This window comes from Corvus hawaiiensis, chromosome 1 (assembly GCF_020740725.1).
Source record: "Corvus hawaiiensis isolate bCorHaw1 chromosome 1, bCorHaw1.pri.cur, whole genome shotgun sequence".
Taxonomy (NCBI): domain Eukaryota; kingdom Metazoa; phylum Chordata; class Aves; order Passeriformes; family Corvidae; genus Corvus; species Corvus hawaiiensis.
This window is the reverse complement of record NC_063213.1, coordinates 94326433-94348583: the sequence shown is the minus strand read 5'-3', so window position 1 is coordinate 94348583 and position 22151 is coordinate 94326433. Positions and strand designations below refer to the sequence as shown.

At 53.9% G+C, this 22151-nt stretch overlaps 2 protein-coding genes across 9 annotated transcripts in view; both read right to left on the bottom strand.

Moving 5' to 3' along the window:
- The window catches only part of MRC2 (mannose receptor C type 2), a 28721-nt gene extending 17111 nt beyond the window's left edge, over window positions 1-11610 (bottom strand). For both annotated transcript variants that reach the window (XM_048314929.1, XM_048314939.1), the window contains exons 1-2: window positions 11443-11610; window positions 221-619 (exon numbers count right to left, since the gene is read on the bottom strand). In XM_048314929.1, coding sequence (XP_048170886.1) covers window positions 221-619; window positions 11443-11557 — 514 coding nt within the window. In that variant the 5' untranslated portion in view covers window positions 11558-11610. The remainder of the gene's footprint in view (window positions 1-220; window positions 620-11442) is intronic.
- A 7009-nt stretch (window positions 11611-18619) lies between these two features.
- TLK2 (tousled like kinase 2) overlaps window positions 18620-22151 on the bottom strand; it is a 43192-nt gene continuing 39660 nt past the window's right edge. For all 7 annotated transcript variants that reach the window (XM_048314855.1, XM_048314874.1, XM_048314866.1 and 4 more), the window contains 2 exons: window positions 21720-21827; window positions 18620-21252 (listed from right to left, as the gene is read on the bottom strand). In XM_048314855.1, coding sequence (XP_048170812.1) covers window positions 21079-21252; window positions 21720-21827 — 282 coding nt within the window. In that variant the 3' untranslated portion in view covers window positions 18620-21078. The remainder of the gene's footprint in view (window positions 21253-21719; window positions 21828-22151) is intronic.

The window sequence follows — 22151 nt, the reverse complement described above, 5'->3', positions numbered from 1 at the left end:
TGTCTATGGGGGCTGGAGGGAGATCTGGGGTGAGGTGGGTTATGGGGTGCCCAGAGGCTGCCCACTCCCCATCGCTCTGATCCTGCCTGGTTCTGTAGCCCCAGCAAGCTGGGACTGAGCTTCCCAGGCAGGACCCGATTGCTGCAGCACCACAGCCTCAGCTCACGTTTTGGGGATGGTTTGGGTTACAGGATAACACTAATGCCCAAGGAGGTGTTACCAGAGTAGGGCATGGAACACAGATCCTCCTCAGTGCCATACGTCCTCCACTGTGAGCCATGCGCCTGGTCCCCCCTGTCCAGGGAGGAATTGCCCAGGCGGGCACCTAGATGCTGTGACAGCTGCTCCCCGAGCCCACGGCAGCTCCAGCGCATGTTGACTGACTCGCGGTCGCACTCGTAGGTGGCCAAGAGGTGCAGCCCCGCCGTGGCGTTGGCCCCATGCCATGACACCCCCAGGCACTGCATGGCCCCCACATTGAAGAGGCGATTTCGGGAGACCCATTTCCACTGCTGGGCTGGGGCACTGGCGTTGCAGCCCTTGGCCAGTCGCACCAGTGAGTCCTTGGTCTCCAAGCAGCCCTGCGCGCCCGTGTTGTAGATGAGAAAGACTTTGGAGTCTGGGGAGAGAAAAAAAGGAAAGGGTGAAAGCATCGCCGGGAATTCAGTATGTGCCATGCATGGCCTGGAGCCCTGACAGAACATCCTGGCTCTGTGCAAAGCAAGTTTTGGGATGCATCCCTGGGCACAGCACCTAGGATGCTGGGGACCACCACTTCCCTTCAGCACTGACTCAGGGTTTGCCCCAGTGCCCATCCCCCCCAGTGATGGGCTCTGGGCAGAGTGACACCAGTGGGTGTCTGTATCCAGCATGGCATCACCAAGGGTGGCTGTTGGGCATCGGAGCCAGAGCAAAGTGCTCGCCCACTCTAATCACATCATTAGAACCGTTCAAAACTGAGCTCCCATGGGCAGCTCTTGGCTGCAGCACTTCCAGGCATTGCAACGATGCCAGTGCTGGAGAAGCCAATGGCTTTGGCACCGGCCATCTGCTCCAGGCAGAGAAAAACAGAGCAGGGAGATAGCGCATCCGTCACTGCTATGTGTGTTTGGGGACCTGCTGAAACTGTGGAGCAAAGAGGAACTGCTGAGGAAGGTCTCCCCTTGTGTGAAGGAAAATGCCTGCACAGCCCCAGCCTCAGCAAACACAAAATACGTCAGGACCCTTTGGAATCCCAGCCCAGGCACTGGGAGGCGGAAGCCGAGTGAGTGGAATCGCTGCCAGCAGATAGAAGTGCAGCCGACGAGGGAAGACAGGCCGAGCTCAACCCCAACTCCACACGTGTGGCAGTCCTGCCTGCTGCCACGGGCCAACCATGCATCCCCAAGGAAATTCCCTAACCCCCAGCATCACTGGGGGCCATGCCACCATGTGACTGTATCCCAAAACCTGTACAAACCAGTAAATCCCAGACACTATACTGGGACATGCTGCTCCCGCTGATGTGTCGTGTTTAAAAGACACTTTATTTCTTCAAATTAATGTTTCTAAGCTAAAAAGCCACCTCAGGGCTTCTGACTGCCTCTTCTTGCCCCAAGACCCCAGCAAGAAGCTTCCCAAAGCATCACATCAACACCACCACTTTTGTTGTTCTTTTTTTTTTAATAAAACATCCCATTTTTTTCCACCACAAACATTCACCAGAAGTCCAAGCGAACTCATAGGCCCCACTATATTTAGCTTTGGTTTGCTTTGGTTTTTTGCCATTGTATGAATTTTTTGGGCTGAACAGGTTTTCATTTCCTATTTCCCCGCAACTTCAACCTGCCCCAGCTCTGTTGTTACAGGCAGCTCCGGCACATTCAAGCAACAAACATCTTGGCTCACAGAACTTCCCTGCCCTGTGTATGAAAGGGAAAAAGAAATGGAGGAAGACAGACATCCCCATTTTTTGGGGAGTCCAACCATCGACCCAGCTCCAGGACAGAAATTATGTCAGAGGCCCCTTCCCCAGCCCATATGACATCAGTGATAATGTCAAATAAACAAGAATGAAGCTTGTTTGCAGGGCTTTACTTAATTTAAGGGAAACATTTAATTTCACTGAAAATATTGTAAAAATCATGCCAAGTGAGAAAATAAGCAAAAATTCAGACAGGGCTGATTCTGGCTAACTGAAGCTCAGATTCCTTAAGCTGGTGCCGGTGTTTCTCCAGCTGGAACTGGCCTGATCCTAACCTGGACAGTGGGAGACCAGCTCATCCCCCACCAAGCACCTTCTCCCCATGCCAGCACCACCCATGCCACACCCAGCCCATCACTCTCCCCTTCCCACCTACAGTGAGGGCAGTGCAGCCCCTCCAGCATCAGGGACACAGCGGTCTTCAAGCAGTTTTGGATGATGCAGCATCAGTCTTGTGACCCGCTGGAGCAGGATGAGGCCTCCCTGGGGCACAGCCTGATGCCACAGTGGCTCCTCTGCAAGGAGCCAAATACCAGTGCTTGCTTTGCTCCTTAGAACAGAAAAAGCTGCTCTACCATGAGCATCACCACAGGGAGCATCAGCAACAGGACACCCTCCTCTGTTACCTGTGAGCCCTGCCTTGGAAGAAAAAATTAGTATCGGGTTGGAATAGCCATGGAGCAGCTCAGGAATGGGTGTCAGGGTGCTCAGTGCCACGTTGGAGCTGGCAGCACCATGCAAGGGCCACACTCACCAGTGGCCCTGCAGTGGCACCACGTTCAAGGAAGCCATCCAGACTGGAAGGGACAGGCCCGAGGCCAGAGAAACACAAGATACCATTTGACTCTAAAAAGAGAAGAGACGGAGGTAGGAAATTATAGGCTACAGGATTTGGGCAGCCCCAGCACGCTGCAAGCAGCTCAGCCCCTTGGCTCAAAGATGGCAGGAGAGGCCACGCAGTGTGTCCCCAGTGTCTGCTGGGCCATGGAGGAATGGGAAAGTTCCAGCACCAGCTCAGCCCTGGCAGCCCCCCAGCTCTTCCAGCTTCTCCCTGTGCAAAACCGCTTGCTGTGCACTGCTGGGGAGGAGCTGGGGGGACGACCCGCATGAGTTCAACACAAGGCAGCAAAGCTGCGCTTCACCAAAAATACACCTTTCTTTCCCTCATTTTTATGGAATTTGGGGTTGACCGGGTCCATGGTGTCCATGACATAGTGGTGCTTGGATAGGCTCCTGGGCACTGAAAGGAGCATTCAGCATTCCTGACCCCAGGATAGATGTAGAGTTGGGTGAGAGAAGGCAAGTTTGGATCAATGAATCCCCTTTTCCCAAGCTGGTATTCTGCAGAGCAAACCCAATCCTTGCAGGAGGCGGCTCCAGAGGGACTGGGAATGTTCCCATCCCTTCCAGGGCCTGCTCTCCTGCACTGCCCTCAGTAGCCATGGCACAGCTATGGCTGACTCCTTTTAGAGATGTTCCTCAGGTTTTGGTACCCACCTGTGGACCTGAAATCACACAGGCAGAGCTTTCTAACTGCCCTCCAGTTATGGAAACACGGCAAAACCAGAAGACCCTTCTTAAAGAGGAGCTGCCCTCTGGCACAGGACAAAGAGCACTGGAAAATGCAATCCTGCTGGATGCTCTGCCTGGAATCACCAAAATCAAACCAGAGCTGGGACTGGCATGCTCTGTCTCTCCCTCCTGCATCCTCCCTCTATTGAGCAGGACAGCAGCTCTGATCCATCACATTGTGCTCCTCCTCTGAGGAGGAGGACTTGTGAAAGCAAAGCAAAATTCCACACACTTCCATAAAAGATGGTGTCTTGCCCCAGCCATGCAGCCACTGGGATGCTGCCTTCAGCGTACTGGTGGGACCATGGAAAGCAGCTGGTGCTACAAGGCAGTGTGATGGTGGGGATGGGGGGAGCTGGCACTGAAAGCAGGACACTGGCTCTGCCGGCAGAAACACTCTCCTCTCCCATGTGGGAAATAAAGGGATGCTCGTGCCCCAGCACAGTGGGAGAAACTGGCCTTGGCACTGGTGGCTGAACACTGCAGGGATGGAGAAGCTGCCATCCTTTGGGGTAGCCCTTAAGGGAGCTTTTACATCCTGTGCTGGCTCCAGGTTCTTTTTCTTAATCAAAAAAGCAAGTTCTTGGCCAGCAGGAAGCCTGAACTGAAGGAACTCAGCTCAACCCTTCCCACAACAGCTTTACCACCCCCAAGCAAATATGGAAAGCTTCACAACCAGCAATTCTGGGGACTGTGGGCAGCACCGGATGAGAGTCTCCAAGGACAGCAGACAGAGAAAGCCCTTCAGCACGACATGGATGGGCATCCTTGGCACTACCCAGCTCCAAACACATGCCAGCTCAGCCACCCACAACAGGACATCCAGAGCATCCCTGCTCCATTGCATTTGTCACCCTCCCATCACTAGCAACAAATGCAGGGAGCAAATTCAATGAAGGACTGCAGCTACAGCTGAACCCTGGTCCCAGTTACCCTGGACTGGAGCAGCTCCAGGACTCTGGCTGCAATTACAACTGACAGCAAATGATGTCCCCAACATGTCAGCGCTGTGAGGCTCTGTTACCACATCCCTGCCAGCCCCTGCCACCTCTTTGGCTCCACTGTGAGGGTGATCATGGCACCATGTGATGCCAGAACCCCTCGTGAACCTCTGGAACTCAGCTCTGTCCTGTAGCCACCCTGGCAAAGGTGCTCCCTGCCCTTGTTCTCACTCAAGGTTTCCCTTTACGTGGGATGTCCCAAAAAACACAGCTCCAAGTCGCTTGTGCAGGAGGCTGAGCACACCTGGAGCCACAGGGACAATCCCTCTCAGAGGTTCCTGTGCTGCAGACACTCTGTGGACATGGCTTGCTCCAAACCACCCGGTAAAGGTGGCAAAGCCTTGAAGCCCACAAGGTGCCCCAGCCATGCCAGGCAACAGGGCTCCATTGGTGCTCTGAGACTCATGAGATCCCTCAGGGGCTGCAGCCCCCCGTGCTAACACCTTCATTTGGATTTGGGAGCCCAGGAAAAAGTTTTACCTGTAACGTCCTGCAGCAAGAAACCCACCCTTCACTCACACGGTGCAGAAAGGAACCCCTGTTCAGCCTGAACCTCCTCATGACATGTGTCTCACCTACCAGCAAACAGGGCACAGCAGCCCCAAGCCACCTACTCCAAACTGCCACCTTTTCAGCCCATTTTTGCAGCCCAAGGGTGAGCAGTGGCTCCGAAACCCACACGGCACCAATGGGTGAAAAACTGCGGGAAGTGGGAACTCGTTCATGATAAACATGTAAAAAATTCATGGGGATGCACCAAGTATGGGGGAAAGATCAGCAACAGAGAAGAAAAATTCCCCTGGAATAAAGAAAATACCCAGAAAAAGATGACGAGAAAGATGCAGTCAGGATGGGAGAGCTGGGGATATTCAGCCTGGAGAAGAGAAGACTCCAGGGAGACCTTAGAGCCCCTTCCAGTGCCTAAAGGGCCTCCCAGAGAGCTGGAGAGGGACTTTGGACAAGGGACTGGAGTGACAGGGCAGTGGCTTTAAGCTGGAGCAGGGTTAAATGGCATATTGGGAAGAAACTCTTCCTTGTGAGGGTGGGGTGGCCCTGGCACAGGTTGTCCAGGGAAGCTGTGACTATCCCATCCCTGGAAGTGTCCAAGGCCAGGTTGGACGGCGCTTGGAGCAACCTGGGATAGTGGAAGGTGTCCCTGCCCATGGCAGAGTCTTTAAGGACCCTTCCAACCCATGCCATTTTGGGACTCTACAAAGAACCAAAAATCGTTGCTCATGGAACACAGGAGAGTTTCACCTGACAGAGCCTCAGCTGGGCCCAGCTTGCACAGCCCTGAGGAGGAGAGGGAACTGCTGGAATGGGGGTAGACCAGCCCGACGATTCACCTTCCAGTGACATTTGGGAGGGCAGGACCCCAGGACTGCACCCCTGACCAGGCCCAGCCAGCTCTGCTGAGGGATAGAGCAGGGCCACAGAAAAGCCCCAACTCCATCTTGAATTTCATATTACTGGACAAATTATTCCTCTGGAGGAAAATCCCCTTCCTGGAGAGAAGTTCCCAGCAAAGCCCAGCGCCAGCAGTCAGTCCAGGCATGGCTCATGCCATCCTTATGGTCTTGGTGTGGAGAAGAGCAAAAAACAAAATCATTGCCACGAACAGCATCAATTTTTGGCCCAAGGAAGGAGCCTGTACATCCTTCTGTGAGCTAGGAATGGGAAACAGTGCTAAAAGCATCAGCTGTGTCTATGGGAGCTCCCAACAGCAGAGTTAGAGCATCCCTGCTGCCAGTGATCACAGGACACGAGAGCATTCCCAGCCTGCGGGAAGGATATCACGGCTCTACCTCCCCCACAGCTGCTTTTGGCATCAGTAACTCCGATGCAACTCTTTAGAGAGGAACTTCAGACTAAAAAAATAAAAGGGAAGGAAATGTAGCCATACTGGCAGCCCCAGGACACATCTGGCTCAGGAAGGGCACTGGTCCCGTCGGCTCCAGAGCTGAGAGGAGACACAACTCCCACCCCTGATGCTCCTAAATTAGAAGTTTGCAGCAAATGAGCAATGATGCCCAACATCCCAAAGACTCACCCAGCCCAGCACAACCCTGGGGCTCGGCTGGGGCCAGACTTGCCAGAAGCAGCTCTGGATGTTCCAAGCCAAGCTCCAGAATAAAAGAGGGTGGTTGTTGTTCTGTTTTTTAAAAACAGACCTCAGGGAGTTAAGGACCTCTTGCTACAAAGAAGAAAGTGAAGCTTCGGATGGTCCGGTTGGGGGTATGGAGCAGCAGGATGTGCACTTGGAGCTGAGAAACTCCTCTTGGCTGGCCCAGCAGCCAGAGAGAAGCTGCTGTTTATATGGTGGGAGCTGGACGAGATGAGCTCCTTACTTGGCTGCGACGATGACGGCTACCTACCACCCTGCTCACTCCTGCTGCCTCACAAAGGTTTTGGAAAGGGGCCACATACTTCAGTTCAGCCTCTCTGCAGACATTAAGAAGCCCATTCTCCCAGCATCCTGCCTGGGACATAGATGAATGAATGCATTCCAGAAGGGATGCTTGTCCCTGGGCAGCCCAAGGGACTCACCACAGCAGTGGCCACAAGGGAGATGAGAGTCCCAGACTCTGCCCTCTGGTACTCAGCAAAGGATAGAAGGATGGAAATTTTCCCCAATTTCCCCCTAGACTTGGCCCAGGCTCCAGCCCTGCAGCAGCTGCATTCACCCAAGAGGTTCTAACTCCCCAGGAATGCAGGGAGATGAAGGCAGCACCATCCATTGAACGGGCTCCACCCAGGATGGAGGAGTGCAATGGACCCACCAAGAGAAGTGGGAGAGGTGAAGGCTCCCTCCCAGGACACACGGTGGCCAAACACTCACCCCTGAACACTGCTCTGGCCTCAGCTCCTCTGACTGTCCCCACTCCCTCACCCACCAGCACCCCAGACTCCCTGGCCAGCAAACTGGCCAGTGGTGTGATGTGATGTGCAGGGCAGCCCTGACACATCCTTGTAGACCGGGTACTTCCAGCACAGTTGGCTGAAGACTTATCAAATTTTTCAAAACTACTAAAGAAACTCCCCCCAAAATGATGAAAGATCCACAGATTTCTCCTCCCTTGTTTCTCCAGCACCACTCCTAATGTTACTTCCCTGAGCAGTGGTATCACTGTCTCTGGACAGGGACCCACCCCCCCTGTTCACCAAACCCAAGCACATTTGCAACACCAGGGGCAACCTCTGGTGTCCCACGTATTTTTTCTCAATTAAAATGATATTTACCATGAAACTTCCCAGTGGGTGCCCTTCGCCTTCCTCATGCCCAGCACTCCCAGGCCAGGCATTACTGCATGGCATGGCCATTACAAATGGGGCCATTACTGCAGAGCCCCAAGATGCCGTGTCTGGATTTGGGTGGAGGAATGGGAAAAGCTCAATCTGTCCATTCCACCTCTGCACCATCTTGCAAACAAGGCTGTTTTACATGGAAAATCCCATGTAAGTCCCTACTGCAACAGCACGAGGTGCAGTGCAGGACTGAGCAAAGGGATGGAGATGATACTGGAAAATACCCTGTACCCTGTGCAACAGCCAAACCTTCGCTCCTACACTAAAGAGTGCTCCCAGGAATTTGCAAGTCAATCCACTAATCACTTTCTAGTCCTTAGGAAAGTAAAGATGGGTTCTTTAAAAACAAGAGCATCTGTGTGGGTCTCTTTTGGGCTCCAAGCAATCTTAGGAATGAGAAAAATGTCGATGCTCTGCGAGCTGTGCACAGTTCAGATTAATTAAAATCCTGCTCCTCACTGCACGTGAAGAACCAAATTTTACAAATTGCTTAAACAACCCTTCAGGAAATGCTGGCTTGGGATGGGCTGGAGTGGGGGGGAGGGCGGCCCCCACACCCACTCCCACCCAAGATCCAGCTGCATTCATGGACCTGAGCAGGGCATGATGATCCAGTGAGTAACACTGGGACCTCTGGCAGAGCTGGACTAAAGCCTTCCCTTCCCTGCTCCGAGCACCCACCGAGGCCATGGGACCAGAGCCTCTTGTGATGGATTTATCATCTGGGAAAGATGATTTAGTACAGAGGGATTATACACCCTCAGCACACATTTGCTTTGATTTTGGGGCAAAATGTTTCTTTGGAAAATACTTAAGGAAGTAATACTTAAGGAGAGTGCCTCTGCCTGCAGGGAAAGGTGCAAAATCCAGCCAGAGAGAAAATAAAGCCAGGGAGAAAAATCTGCAACGTGGCTTTAACCATCACCAGGACCTCACGCCTGAAAACGCCTTTGCACATGCCGGCAAGGAGCACCTCCCCATGGGAAACCTCCTGGGGTCCCCACACCAGCTGGGTAGCTTTAAGGGAAGGGGACAGTTTTGCATGGAAGGTTAAATGAAATCTCTTTCCTCTCTTGTCATTCTTGCGCAAGCACCATCCCAGCCCTGCTGCCACGTCCCAGCGGCTCCTGTGGCTGCAGACGCTGTGGAGGTGAGGTCTTCACTGTCCCTTGCGCCCTGCCCGGCTCCAGCAGCAAAGCTAACACTTCTGACCCCTTTTCCTGCTCCCAAACAGTCTGAAGAAGATCAAGATATAATTTCTTGGGGCTGCATTTACCATGCAACAAGTTATTTCCATTGGAAAGAGGAAAATGGGGGGGAAATTCATGCAAAGGCTGCTCTGTTTGCTCTACAGGCTGTAAATTCTTTCCAGGTCCCTTCCGCGTTCTCTCTTGCCCCACAGCTGACATGGCAGGACCTACACTGAGCACTGGAGAGATGGGAAGTTGATCTAGCACCAAGTCCTGGCACTGACACAAGGACCTTGTCCCGCCTGCAGCCGTGGCAGGATGGGAGCTGCTGCCTCAGTTTCCCTGGGAAGGCACGTGGGTGCCCACATGCTACGCAGATGGGTCAGCTGGAGGAGATATCGCAGCAAGGAGCCCCAAACCTCCTGCCAAGAGCTCTGCTCCATCTTTCTGACTGCCCCAGAGGTGAGGGTTTGGCACAAACCTCTCAAGGAAGCAAGAGCTCCCCAGGGGAAGAAATGCTGTCTGCTGGGCCAGCCCCCACTGAAAGTGTCCTTGCAAACAAGGGACTCTTGGGACTACTCCATCCTGATCCCAAACTCCCAGCAAGGATCCTGTCTGAGCTGCAAACCAGCCTGGTGCTGGGGGATCCTGGATGTGGCACCTCCATTGGCGCCATCCTCTGTCCCCTTCATCCACCAGGTCCGAACCAGGACTGATGCAGGGCAGGAGCAGCCAAAAGTGGGGATGGGGAGGAGAAAGAGCTGAGGGTGCTCAGCACCAGCGAGGCACGAGTGACACGGCCCTGTGGGCTGGCGGCCGCTGAAAGCTGCCTTGTTCCTCGCCCAGGCCCGGCATGGGGTCGGCTTCCACTGCACTCCCGCCTCACAGCCGGGACAGAGGCGCCTCTGTCCTCAGGACTGCCAGACCTGGATCCCACTGACATTTTTTGGGATGAAACAGCCAGAATCAGCCTGTAAAGGTAGCAAAACCTTGCTGAAATTAAATAACCCCCTTAAAACCCACAGAAGGAGGAATTCATGGCCCTCAAGTAAATTATGGGGAGGTCTAGCAGGAATTCAGCTGTGGAAAGTCCAGCTGAGATGTCTACAAACAGCAGCAAACCCTGACCGCTCTTCCAAATGCCCCAGGCTACAGGAGTCTCCTTTCCCATCGCTTCCTACTTTCTCCATCTCCCAGCCAAGCAGTTTCTCCTCTGATCCCAGAATTGATCCCTTGCTTGGCATGGAATTGCTGCCCACTGTCATCGTGTCCACGACCCCATGTTTGCCACTTGAGCAAGGCGGCTCAGCCCCAGGCACTGCAAGACTGGGGGGAGAGGGGAAAGGAGGGGGCAAGGAGAGGTGGGGGCAGGGGATCAGTGTGCTCCTATGCTGCCACTTGAAATCTGCTTTGGATTTGCTAAATGTGCTCTAATAAAATAGGCCAAGGGCTTACAGTTGTTATTTTCAGGGAAAAGTAGCCAATTTTGCTTTTCTTTAAATTTTTAAAGTTCTATCAATATGGCCAAAATAATTCAAGGAAGGCCCAAAAGCAGCTCCTTAGCTCTAGGCTAGACTATTCTGGGATAAAAAGGGTCTCAAACGGCAATTTCAGGGGCCGTCCAGAGGAGCCTCCAGTGTCTGGCTCATGGTGCCTTCAGAAGGTTAGAAAAAGATAAAAAACAACCCGTTGACTTTATCGTGAGAAGTTACCAAAAAAAAAAAAAAAAAAAAAAAAGTTTGCAAATACCCACTCGGGCCCCGATCCAGGGGGGCACTTCTTCATAAGATTAACACGTCGGGAGAGGGGAGGGGGGATCAGGACGGGAGAGGAAGGAAAGCTCCAACAAACCCCTTCAGCCCCTTCCCGACCTCCGGCTCCACGAACTGCCCACCCCGGGGAGACAAAGGGCCGGAGCGGGGCTGCGGAGCGCAGCGGGCCGGCAGCCGCCCCCCGGCCCCGGAGCCCCCCTGGCTCCCCCGCGGCCGCGGAAGCGTTTCCGCCGGCCTCGGCCGGCGCTGCGTGGCCGCTCGGCGCGGGGAGTTAAACTCAAGAGTGATAAAAGGGAGTGAAAACGCGGCGGAACGGGAAGAAAACACGGCGCGACCAAACTGGAGAAAACAAAACGCGGCGGAATGCACCGCGACCGGAGAGGGATGAAGTAAAACGAACCGTAGTAAAAGCAAGTAAAACATTCCGCGATGAAATAAGCCACAGCGATGTGATCGGCGTTAGAACGAGACGCCCCCCCCCCCCCCCCGCCCTGCGCGCCGCCGCCGGGGTCCCGCCGCCCCCTCCCCCGGGGGCGCCCGGCCGGGAGGCTCCTCGACGTGGTTTGGCTCCTCGCCCCCCCCTTTTCCCTCCGACAATAAAACTCGGGAAAGTGGAGGGAGGGAGAGCGCGGTCCCACCTGGGTGCGCAGCGCCGAGCACCAGCTGGAGCCCGAGGAGGCAGCAGAGGGGGCCGCGGAGGGGGGCGCACAGCGGGGAGCAGTCGGGCCGCGGTCCCGCCGAGCCGCGCCCCATCCCCGGCGCTGCCCGCTCCGCTCCTCTCCGCTCGGGCCGCTCCTGCCGCTCCTGCCGGGCCGGGGACGGGGAGGGCGATAGGGGGAGGGGGAGGAGGAGGAGGAGGAGGAGGAGGGACGCGAGCGGGAGAGGGAGGGAAAGAAGGGGGAAAATAAAATGTTACAAAATAAAATAAGAAAAAAAAAAAAAAACGAAGCGTGCGCGCCGGGCTCAGACACTGCGTCAGCGGACTGGGGCCCGGCCCAGCGGCGGCGAGAAAGCGGGGCGCGGCCCGAGCCCGGGGGGGCTCCGCCCGCTGCAGCGCATCGCTAGGGCGGGGGGTCCGGGGGTGAAGCGGGGGAGTGGTAGAAGCGAAGCCCAGCCTGGCCAGGGCATCCGTGCAGACGCCCGAGGATGGCTGGCTGCCCCAGCAGAATGCCCCTGCCGCCGTCTCCGCACCCCGGGTGGTCCCGATGCCCCGGTGCGGGGCGGAGGGTGTAGGGGAGATGCCCACGGTGCCGCCAGCCCCGCGTCGTGTCCCGCTGCGGGTCCTCAGCGTGGGACCCCACCTCGCCGGGGAGAGCAGCCAAGGGCTGCCATGAGCTCCCACCACACATCGTTGCTTGCACCTCTGGGTGCCCAGTAGAGTTACCTCATCCCAAGCACAGCCAGGCCAGCTGGATCCTCCTCCGTCCATCCCTGTGGCACAGAGCTGGGCAGCTCCCAGCCCAACTGTGGATGCTGAAGTTGGACACAGCTCACGCACCTTCCATCACAAGCCCAGTCCCTCCCGCCATGGGGTGCTGCACAGCTCTCCAGCTTCTGGTGCTCTGCTGAGGGCATGGGACAAAGAACATCCACTATCTGATGTAGGAATATCTCACATCCAGGAGGTGAATATAAAAGGCTTTCTAAAACTTTTAAAGAACTTTTAAACTTTTTTTTCACACCTCCACTCCAGCAGGGCTGCCCATGGCCCCAAAAGCCACCCAAAGAAGGCAGCAGACATGGAATACACTGGAAGTTGGCATATTCCTGGCTTTCTACATCAATTTGGTGCATTTGGGTGATGCTCATGGTGCCCATTCTTGTGGGAGCATCCCTGAGGGTGTGGAAGCCTCACCCCCTTGAGCTCTCCTGGGATTTGAGCAGTGCAGAGATGTTGGGGTCCCTCCCCTGCCGTGTAGCCCTGGGAGAGGGGCCCTGAGGGCACAGACACGGGGCTTCCCTGCCCCTGCTCAGCCTCGTTCCCATTGGTTGGTTTGTGTTCCCCTGCGCGGGCAGAAGGACCCTTGGTCCCGTGACTGGAACAGTTCCTCGGCAGAGCTCCGGCCATGCGGCTGGAGAAATAAACATCTCTGAAACAGCTATCAAGAATCTGTCTGTCCATATATATTTCCTTTCCACGGGACTCCTGGTTTGATATATGCGTGTTGCAGGATCCCCACTGCAACACAGAGAGGGTCAGTCAGTCCTTGACACGCAGACTCTGCCATACAAATTCAGGGGAGATGATACTTTTGATGAGACCAAGCTGATGGCAGAGCTTCCTTGAGCAGGGAACAGGATCTGGCCCTGAGTTGGCACAAACCCCTGAGGGGGTGAGGAACAGGTGTGAGCCAGCCACAATTTTGCTGTTCTTTGGAAAATAAAGGAATCCGTTGTTTCCCAGCGGGGCAGGAAGGACCTGCAGGCCGGTGCCACGATGGGCTTTGGGGATGCAAACCCTCTGGGGGGGCTAATTAAGCACATCAGCATCTGGGCTGTTGGTTTTCTAAGGCAGGGATTATTTTTTAATTGCAGCAACACTGAGAGAAAGACCTCACTGGCTTCCATGGCTGCCACAGGAAACAAGCATGACAGCCCAGAGGAGAGGAAGGAATCATCCAGATCCTCGCTCCTATCCCAAAAACTTGGAGACCATTCCAGGGGGATGCCACCCACTGAAACACCAGTGGCTGGACATGATGGGGCTGTGAAGTCCCATGAGTGGGACCCTCCATCCATCCCAGACAAACTTGACATCCCTTTCAAGGAAATTGAACCCATTCAAAGGAAGGGACACAGCAGAGTCGAAAGGCTTTGGATCCCATGGAGCATCGCCACTTCCTGGCCTAGTACCTCCTGTGTCTTGAAGGCCCCTAAGCTGTGTGTGATTAGCAGATAATTAGCACTTCTTAATTAATTTCTTCAACACAGGCCAACAGCTCTTTGCCTGCTCTCCTCCTGATCTGGTTTAGTACCAGTTGAGTCGCTACTCGACAGAGTGGATCGGGAGGAAATGTGTTTTCCCTTGGGACGTTTCCAGTTCTGTCTGACCCCTCTGGCCCTAATGAGTTGCTGCCAGATGAGGACAAGGGGACAATGCTGCATGCAAGAGACAGTCAACTGCGCCACTGGCCACAATCTCAGGAGAGCTCCTTGCCTGGGGAGACTGATTCGGAGCAATGGGCTCATCCCAGGATTACCCAGAACTTGGGATATTCAGTGTCAGTAGCCGATTCCCACAGTCAGAGCACCTGTATCTGTCATTTAACTGGAAAAAGAAATTCTGGTTTTTGGCCAAAGCAACATCCCATGTAGGGAGTGGTCACAGTGGAGGGGCTGCAGTGGGATGGGGTGAAACAGCATCGGCTCCAGTGAAAGTCATCCTGCAGGAGCGTTTGGAAAACATTTCTGGAGACAGATCCAAGCCACTTGCCTGCCTTTGGCTGGAGGTCTGACCTGGTCAGCAGCACTTGGGAGAAAACAGGTCAGTCAGGATGCTCAGCAAGTTGCAAAATGTGTTACCAATGTGCAGTGGGACCCAACCACAGGGGTGGGGGAGAAACCCCAGATTTGGACCTGGGGCGCTCATTTGCAGTGAGGCACCCCATGACTTACTGAGTTTGGGGCTGTCATGGGGCACGTTTGGTGTTTGCTTGTGCTAGAGGCATTAGAGGAAAGGATTCAGGGACCTGTGGACCATGAGAACAGCATCTATAGCCTTCAGATTTTCTGGAGGAAGGGTCTGACCACCCCACCAGCCACCTCTGAGGACTGGCAGGTTCTAAGGGTCTATTTATTGTATGGCCAGGGAGGCAGCATGTCCTGCTCTGTTGTGCTCTTCCAAGGGTGCTCCGCCCAGCCCATGGCCCTCTGCGGGACTGAGGGCTCCAGGAGAGCAAAGCCCTACCTGTGGGCAGCAGCTGTTGGGGGACCCTGGTGTCAGGGACTTTGCTTTGCTGGGGACCAGCAGCACCTGCCAGGCTCTGCCAGGAGCTCAGCGCCGCCTCGGCCTCATCCTGGCCCCAAATAGGACTGGCCGGGCCAAGATCAACACCCACCTGGCAGGCGCTGTGCATTGAGGTCACTGCTTGGGGAAGAGGCCGTCTTGGCGTCTGCTGGCTCCTTCTCCCTTGCGCTGGCAGCAGCAGCAGCAGCAGAGAATGGCCACGTCACTCTCTCTGTTTGAGACAGGCAGGAACAGCCAGACCAGCTCCCTCTCTAAGCTCCAGGCTTTGCATTGCAGGCAGCAAGGGTGACTGGTATCTCCTCGCTGGGATGGGGGGTTTGGTAGAGAACCCCATGGGGGTACAGCAAGGGACTCATCCCCAAGCTTTGCCTTTGCACCCTTCCCTTTGGAGACAAGCCTGGGGACACCATGCGGGGACTCAGCTCCTCCACAGCCCCTGGGATGTTGGTTATCATCGGGGCCCCATACTGATGCTCCTGAGGGTTTGGTTTTCTCATTAGCGTTCAACACTGTGGGAGGGGTCTCCGTGCTCGTGGCTGAGGCTCCACCGAGCAGGGAGTGTCAGGGAGGCACCTCCTGTTTGCTTCCTGTGCTCCTCCCCCAGGAGCTGAAACATGATGTTTAGGATCTGCCCGGGCTCTGCTCGAGGCTCAGCTGTGGGTAGAGGGATCCTGGCCAAAATGAAGGGCCTTTTCCCTGCCTCCAACCCAACCTTGCAACCGTCTTGCAAGGAGCAGATGGAGCTTTGCCAGGGCCCCTTAATGTGCTTGGTCAGCCCCATTCCCCCTGACCTCCTTCCCAACTTTGCTGTCTCCCAGCACTGCAAAGGGGGTCCCTTTGTGGGTGCCCCACATGGCAGCTTTCAGAGCTCTTTGCTGCTCTCTCTCCTGCAGTCCTGAAAAGTCAGGCAAGTTCAAGCTGCAAATATATTAAAACCAGATGTGCTCACTTGGAGCTGCCATGAGGAATTTCAGGGCGCTCCAGCCCTGTGAGGGCCAGTGCCGAGATCCTGGCCTTCCACAGCGGGGGCGGGACAAGGCTGGGGGCTGCCCAGGGAGAAGTGCTGCCCTCTGAGCCTGTTGCCTCTCCTTCCTGCCTGGCTTCCCCTGGAGGGCTCCTGGAAAGGGGCAGAGAGAAATTCCAGGCATTTACAAGAAATTTGCCTTTTAGAAAAACACTTTTTCTGCATGAGTCAAGAGCAAATTGGCAGAACTGGGCTGCAGAGCGGGGAGGGAAAGCAGCTGGAGAGTAGTGGAGGACAGCACATCCTGAACGGCATCTTCCTCCTGCCAGAAGCGGGTATGGGACCACAGAGCAGAGATCTCACCCTGTTCCCTGGCCCTTTCCAGCAAGAGCAGCATGGTCCAGTTGGCCCCAGGTGCTTCATTTCCACCCCTGCCACTGCCTTACCTCATTGGCATGGGCATGTCCCCTTCCACCTCCATCCCTCACCAGTTCCTTTAGCCTGGAGGGGTTTTGGCATCAATCCCAGCCACTCTCCTGGGTTTGGGTGTGAGTTCATGGATTTTCAGGATTAACGGGAGCTGGAATGAGCCAATGCTGAACAAAGCAGGTTTGGAGTCCTGATCCCGATGCGGAGCTGAGCCAGGAGCAAGGCAGTTGCCGACACAGCAGCGCGTGCTCGTGGCTCCCACGCAGCTGGCGCCTTCGGTTGGGAGAGGACAGGGCTGAGCGGAGCTCTGGATCTTTTCTTCCTCTGAATGCAAAGCAGAGCCAATCACCTTATAACTCTGCTGCTGGTGCTCCCCAGGGCAGCACAGGTGGGGATGGGAGACCTGGCCTGAACATGAGGCTGAATCTCCCTGTCTTCATCCTGCTGCTGCCCACAGCATCCCTGCATTTTTAACTTAATTCCTGTGTTTTTATCTCCATCCCTGTGTTTTACCTCCATTTGGACCATGGCACTGCTCTGCACCATCCCTGCAGCCCAAGCAACAGAGGATGGGAAAGCAGCTCCTGGCCAGGGCTGCCTGGGGGCTGGTGGGGGTCATCCCACACTGGTGGGCAGATGGTGGATAACCTCGGTTTTCAGGCTTTCCTGAATCAGCTCAAAGCACTTGAGCCTCCCCTTCACTGATGTGTTTGGAAATGAATAGCAACAGAGTGAGTGAAACACAGTCTGCAGCTGAAGGATGGAGGGAGAAGAAGAAAGACTGCAGTAACCCATCCCAGGAGGAGATGCAGGCTGGGAGCACAGAGGAGCAGGGAAGAGCACACAGAGCTGGTGGAGGAGCACATGCCAGCAGCTTCTCCTAGCCTTCACACCCCCACGCAGCTAAAGCATGGAACGGGAGCGTGTCTCAGCCCCGCTCCCAGAACAGACAATAGTGTCCTTGTGGCCAAGAGCCTATTCCTGGGTGTGAATGTAGTGACGGGAGGCTGAGCTGCTCTATGTTTGTTTGGCCTTTTGCCCCCACCCAGGGTGATGGCCGGGGGGGGCACCCAGCTGTCCCCAAGGGCAGCGCTGGGGCCAGGGAGAAGCAGAGACCACAGGCAGAGCCATGTGCAGCCGTGGAAAATCAGTCTCAGTGCAAAGATGCATCAGCATTTGGTAGCAAAGGTAGGTCCGGGCTGGCTGGGAGTCAGGGCTGTGCCCAATTCTGCTCCTGCACACTCCAAACTCTCCTCCACCATGCTGGGAGTGGGAAGGTTTAGGTTGAAGTTGCTTGAGCCAAGCATGTGTAGCACCCAGAAAGCAACGTCCTCCAGCAGCAGACCCCAGGCAGACACTGGCAGCGGTTGCAAAGCTCACACTGAGGGTTTGCCAGGTCACAAAATAAACTGGGACTGGCCCATTTAGCAGAGGGAAGTTCATTTATAGCATAACTCCCAACTGCAAATGTAGGAGGCAAAGCATCCAGCAAGGCAGCCCCTTGGTGAATCTTGATCCTGCAGGTGTCAGTGTGTCCTGCACATGCCCCTGCATGGGTGATGCAGGAGACTGATGATTCTGCTGATGCTACTGAAGCACCACTGCTGCCTCTCCTGGCCCAAATCTGTGTCACATCATCTGAACCAGACCAGGGGGCTGAAAAATGATCGACTGCAGCAGCAGGGAGGGAGCTGAGCTCGCTCAGTATTTGGTTTCACTTGCACTCACTGAGTTTGACTTTGGGCACAGCGAAGGTCGGGTCAGGTTTGCAGAGTAACCTGGGGCCTGGTGACTGTTCACCTGAGGAAGCAGCGCTGGGGGCAGGTACGGCCCCGGCTCCTGGGGGATGCCCGGCACGGCAGCCCCGCCGTGCCTGTAGAGGAGCTCGATGCACCACGGGCCCCAGCGCTCCCCAGTGATCAGTCCAGATATAAACAGACTCAACATCTTCAGCCACCAAGGTCCTTTTTCATTTTCTGTTGTGTATTTTTGTAAAGCTGCCAAGACCTAGCCCCAAGAAATTAAAGGAGCTGTGTTTCGTCACTGCTCAGTGTGGTTGGTTATTGTGGGTGACTGAGAGGGGAGACGCGGCTGTCCATGGGCTGGGGAGCGGATGGGGGGTTGTGACCCACAGATTTGCATCAACAGAAAAGGTGGGGTTTTTTATGTCCTCAATATACAGGGATTCTAAAGGCAGCTGCTACTCTACAGGAAATGAGGGACAAACCCACCTCAGCTTTCTAATTTATGTTCCAGGACAAGATCAACACCAGTAATTAAGTGACTTGGTAATTTTCAGCAATTCCCCGTCTGATGCAGAGATCTCACTGCTCTGAGCTCTGGAATGCACCCTTCCTCCATTCTTCCTGATCCTGTCCTGTGCCATCTCTGTGCAGCCACTGCAAGAGAGCTCGTGCCAATGCCAAGAGCAGAAAAACAGTAAAAGCCAAGCAAATCAGTTTCTTAAAACTTATTTTAATATCCATGTCTCATCTGTTGGGTAGAGCCAAAACAGTCTGGCCTGGTTTAAGTTACAAATTCTTCATACACTTTAAGTAAATGAACAGTGTGGCAATAGGGTCTGTTACTGGAAGTGAAACCCATCTTAACAAGGGAAGTGTTGCAGCCAGAATTCTACCAGGGTTCTTCCCTGCTTTCAGCCCCGAAAGGCCGTCACTGTCCCCTGGCCCTGGATGGGTGTCGCACAGCAGGAATAAATGCTTCTGACACAAAACTAATCACACCCACAGAGATACACACACTGGATGGCCAAGAAACAATGGGAGCAGGATAGAAAAAACCCTTTTAGAATTCTCCCCGATGTGGACAGATACCAAATCACCAGTTTCGGCAAAGCGGATGAAGCACCAACCCTGATTTCTCCTGACAGAGGCTGAATAAACGTTGAAGCTGCTTGCTGGGCAATTAACTTCTGGCTTAGAACAGGAGGCATGGAAAGGGCTAAGAGAGGATGGCTGAGGATTTAAAGATGCAGTATTTCTACTCTTTGTCTAAAACACTGCAGGTTTAGACATCACCTTAAATGCAGCTGCAAGGGAGTAAATCCAAATAAAAGCCCAAGAGTCACTACAAAAATAGTAAGAAAAAATCAAAGCAGCAGAGTTGTCCACTTCCCTGGCCTGTTGCTTAATTCCAACAGACTGCTCCATTTCTCAATTAACAAGTTCCTGATCAGGTTTAAGCACAGTGTTTGCAGATGATGGCGTACAATAAGGCGGACAAGTGGCAGTTCTGAGTGCATGATGGAGAACAGCACTTGCCAGGAGATGCCACTGGGGTAACAAAGCCACCCAAACAGCCCACAGGCTGCCACAGCTGTGGGTACAATCCTGGAGTTATCCCACGAAGGATCCCCCAGCCCACAGTGGTCCAGGGGTTGGGTTGGGAAGTGTGCACAGGGTGTTTTGGTTTTTAACCACCACCCTGAGTTGCAGTAGTGCAGCACTCATCTCCCTCCTGGGACAAACCCTGCTCCTAAACACTGCATTTTAAATATTCTGGGTAAGAACTCCTGCCACATGTTAGGAGCAGTCCAACCTGGCTGCCACATGTTCAAGTGCTGCATTTTTTGTTTTCAGTTTTCCTTCAATGTGGGAATAAAAAGGAGTGGGAGGCTCCCATTTCACAGCAGGCAGATCCCGCTGAAGGTACAAGACCCCACCAGGCAGATTATAGGAGGGAGACAATAATTCGGGTGTTTGCTCCTCTCAAGAACACTATCTCATTCCTTCCCATCTAAAATCGGATGCAGTGATGGCAGCAAGTTTCATGAGTCGGCAAGTTTGAGGAGTGTTAAGGGAGAGAGGAAGTTTTGCTGCCAAGTCACCCAAACAGAGAAGAGCAGACAAGCCTGCAGCTTCAGAAAGCTCTAACGTGAACCGGGGTTAGTAGAGAGCTGTCTGGGCACAGATGACACCTGAGCTGTGCTCCGATCCCTGCCTGCTCTCTGCCCACCAGCCACGATCAGGCTCACAAGTGTGGAGAGCTCGGTGTGAGCATGTTGGGCTGGGTCTGCAAAAACAACAGCACTTCAACGCATTAAAAAGGTGCAACTGTTGTGAGAGTGATGATCAGCAGCTAAGACCTTATGGCAGCCTGAGCTGTGACCCACTCTGACCACAGAGTGATGCAGGCCTGTTCTCCCAGGGCTTCACTGCCCTCCTGAGAAGGTGAATCATTCCTAAGAGGCCACCCCAAAGGAGCAGAAAGCTGCACCAGCTGCAGAATGGACACTGCCACAAACCTGCTAATACGGGTTTCACTGAGACCAGAAAACTGTTTTCTTCCAAAAAGTTGTTATTTTTAAAAAATTGAAATTAATTAGGGGTAAAACACTAACTCTAGTGCCATGAACAGGCAGGATCAACTTTTTTCCCCTCCAAAGGGCAAAGAGTCATATACCATCCCCAGCTGAACCTTGGTGCTTCGAGCTTTTCAGGAGATGTTACCTAAACTTTATTAAAAGAAAAAGAACAATGTTTAAATATCAACACTGGACTAGCCCAGTCTTTTTTCCAAAGTCCACATTCTTCATATGAAGCACACACGGCGTCCTGGATTCCCCAAGGCTGCATGTTCAGAAGTTCACAGTACATGGAACCATGTCTTTCTGTATTTTTTCTTCAGTTTCCCCTCCTTGCTCAGAGCAGCCACCCTTTTGTGGTCACTGACTGGATAAACCTCAAGCCATCTCCTATCCACATGGCTTGGGCTAGATGCCGAAGGTTTTCTTGATGAGAGTTGATGTTGTCATGCTCTATGGATGGAAAAAAGCAAGAGAAAAAAGCACCTGGTACAGGTTTCTTGAGACCCTTGTGGATTCCTCTGTTCCAAAGGTGTTTCTGAAAGTCTTTTTGCCGGTTTCTCAAGCAGTTTTTGGCCTATTACTCTGTCTCAGTTTGAAGAGCTGTTATTGGATGATCCAGAGGTTGATGCAATTGCAGCTCCAGCTGGGCTGCTTGTGGATACAGATTTGCGGATGTGAGGCAGCAAGTAGGGGTCACAGGCCAGCTGCTGGACATCTATCCGGTCCTCCTTTCGATAGGCCAGACACCGCCTGATGAATGCCTGCAGTACCCCAAAGCCAAAGTAAGCATTAGTTTCTTATGACAGAAACAGGAAGCTTTTGACTCTTTGGGAGTGGGGCCAACATGACAACAACCCCAGTGCTGAAATTCCTTCCTAGACACAGCACCAAAGCTCATCTTGCACCAGGAGAAGCACAGGCAGAGGCACCTGGTGTTCAGTGCTCAGCCAGACAGCTGCAGTAATCATGGAATCACAGAATGGCTTGGGTTGGAAGGACCTTAAAGCTCGTGTCATTCCAACCTTCCTGCCATGAGCAGGGGATGCCTTTCCCAGATCAGGCTGCTCAGAGCTCCATCCAGCCTGGCCTTGAACACCTCCAAGGATGGGACATGCAAAGCCACTGATCACTGTGTGATAGGTGAGCATTAAACACAGGATTCCTGCTGGTTTTATGGAAATCAGGAGGCTGGAACTGCCTGTGCTCACTGACCCTCAAGCAGATTTACCTTTGCTTCCGGTGTGACTACTGGCTTTGGAGGGAACTGCACCTCAGTAGCTTTCAGGATTGTGTTCTCCTGCAAAATATCCTGTTGTGACTGGTTGTGACCGAAGGGCTACCAAAAGAAAGAAAAAAGTTGTTGAAGGTTGGTGACAGGCATAAAGAACCCGTAGCTCTACTGTTTATCATCACCTGACATCAGCATTTTTCCAGGCAAGCAGCCCACAACTGCTGGGAAGGTGCTGTGGATACCAGAGGACCAGGACGCATTGCTCCCACACTCAACTGAACAAAAGGGATCAAGCTGGAACACGTCTAGCTTGGCCAGCAGGGATCTCCAGCTGCTTCCAGACCTCATGGGTCTGTTACAGCATTTGTCATCCATCTGAGCCGGCAGAGATTCACCCACTCATCTCTGCTGGGCTGGTTCCATGGGTCT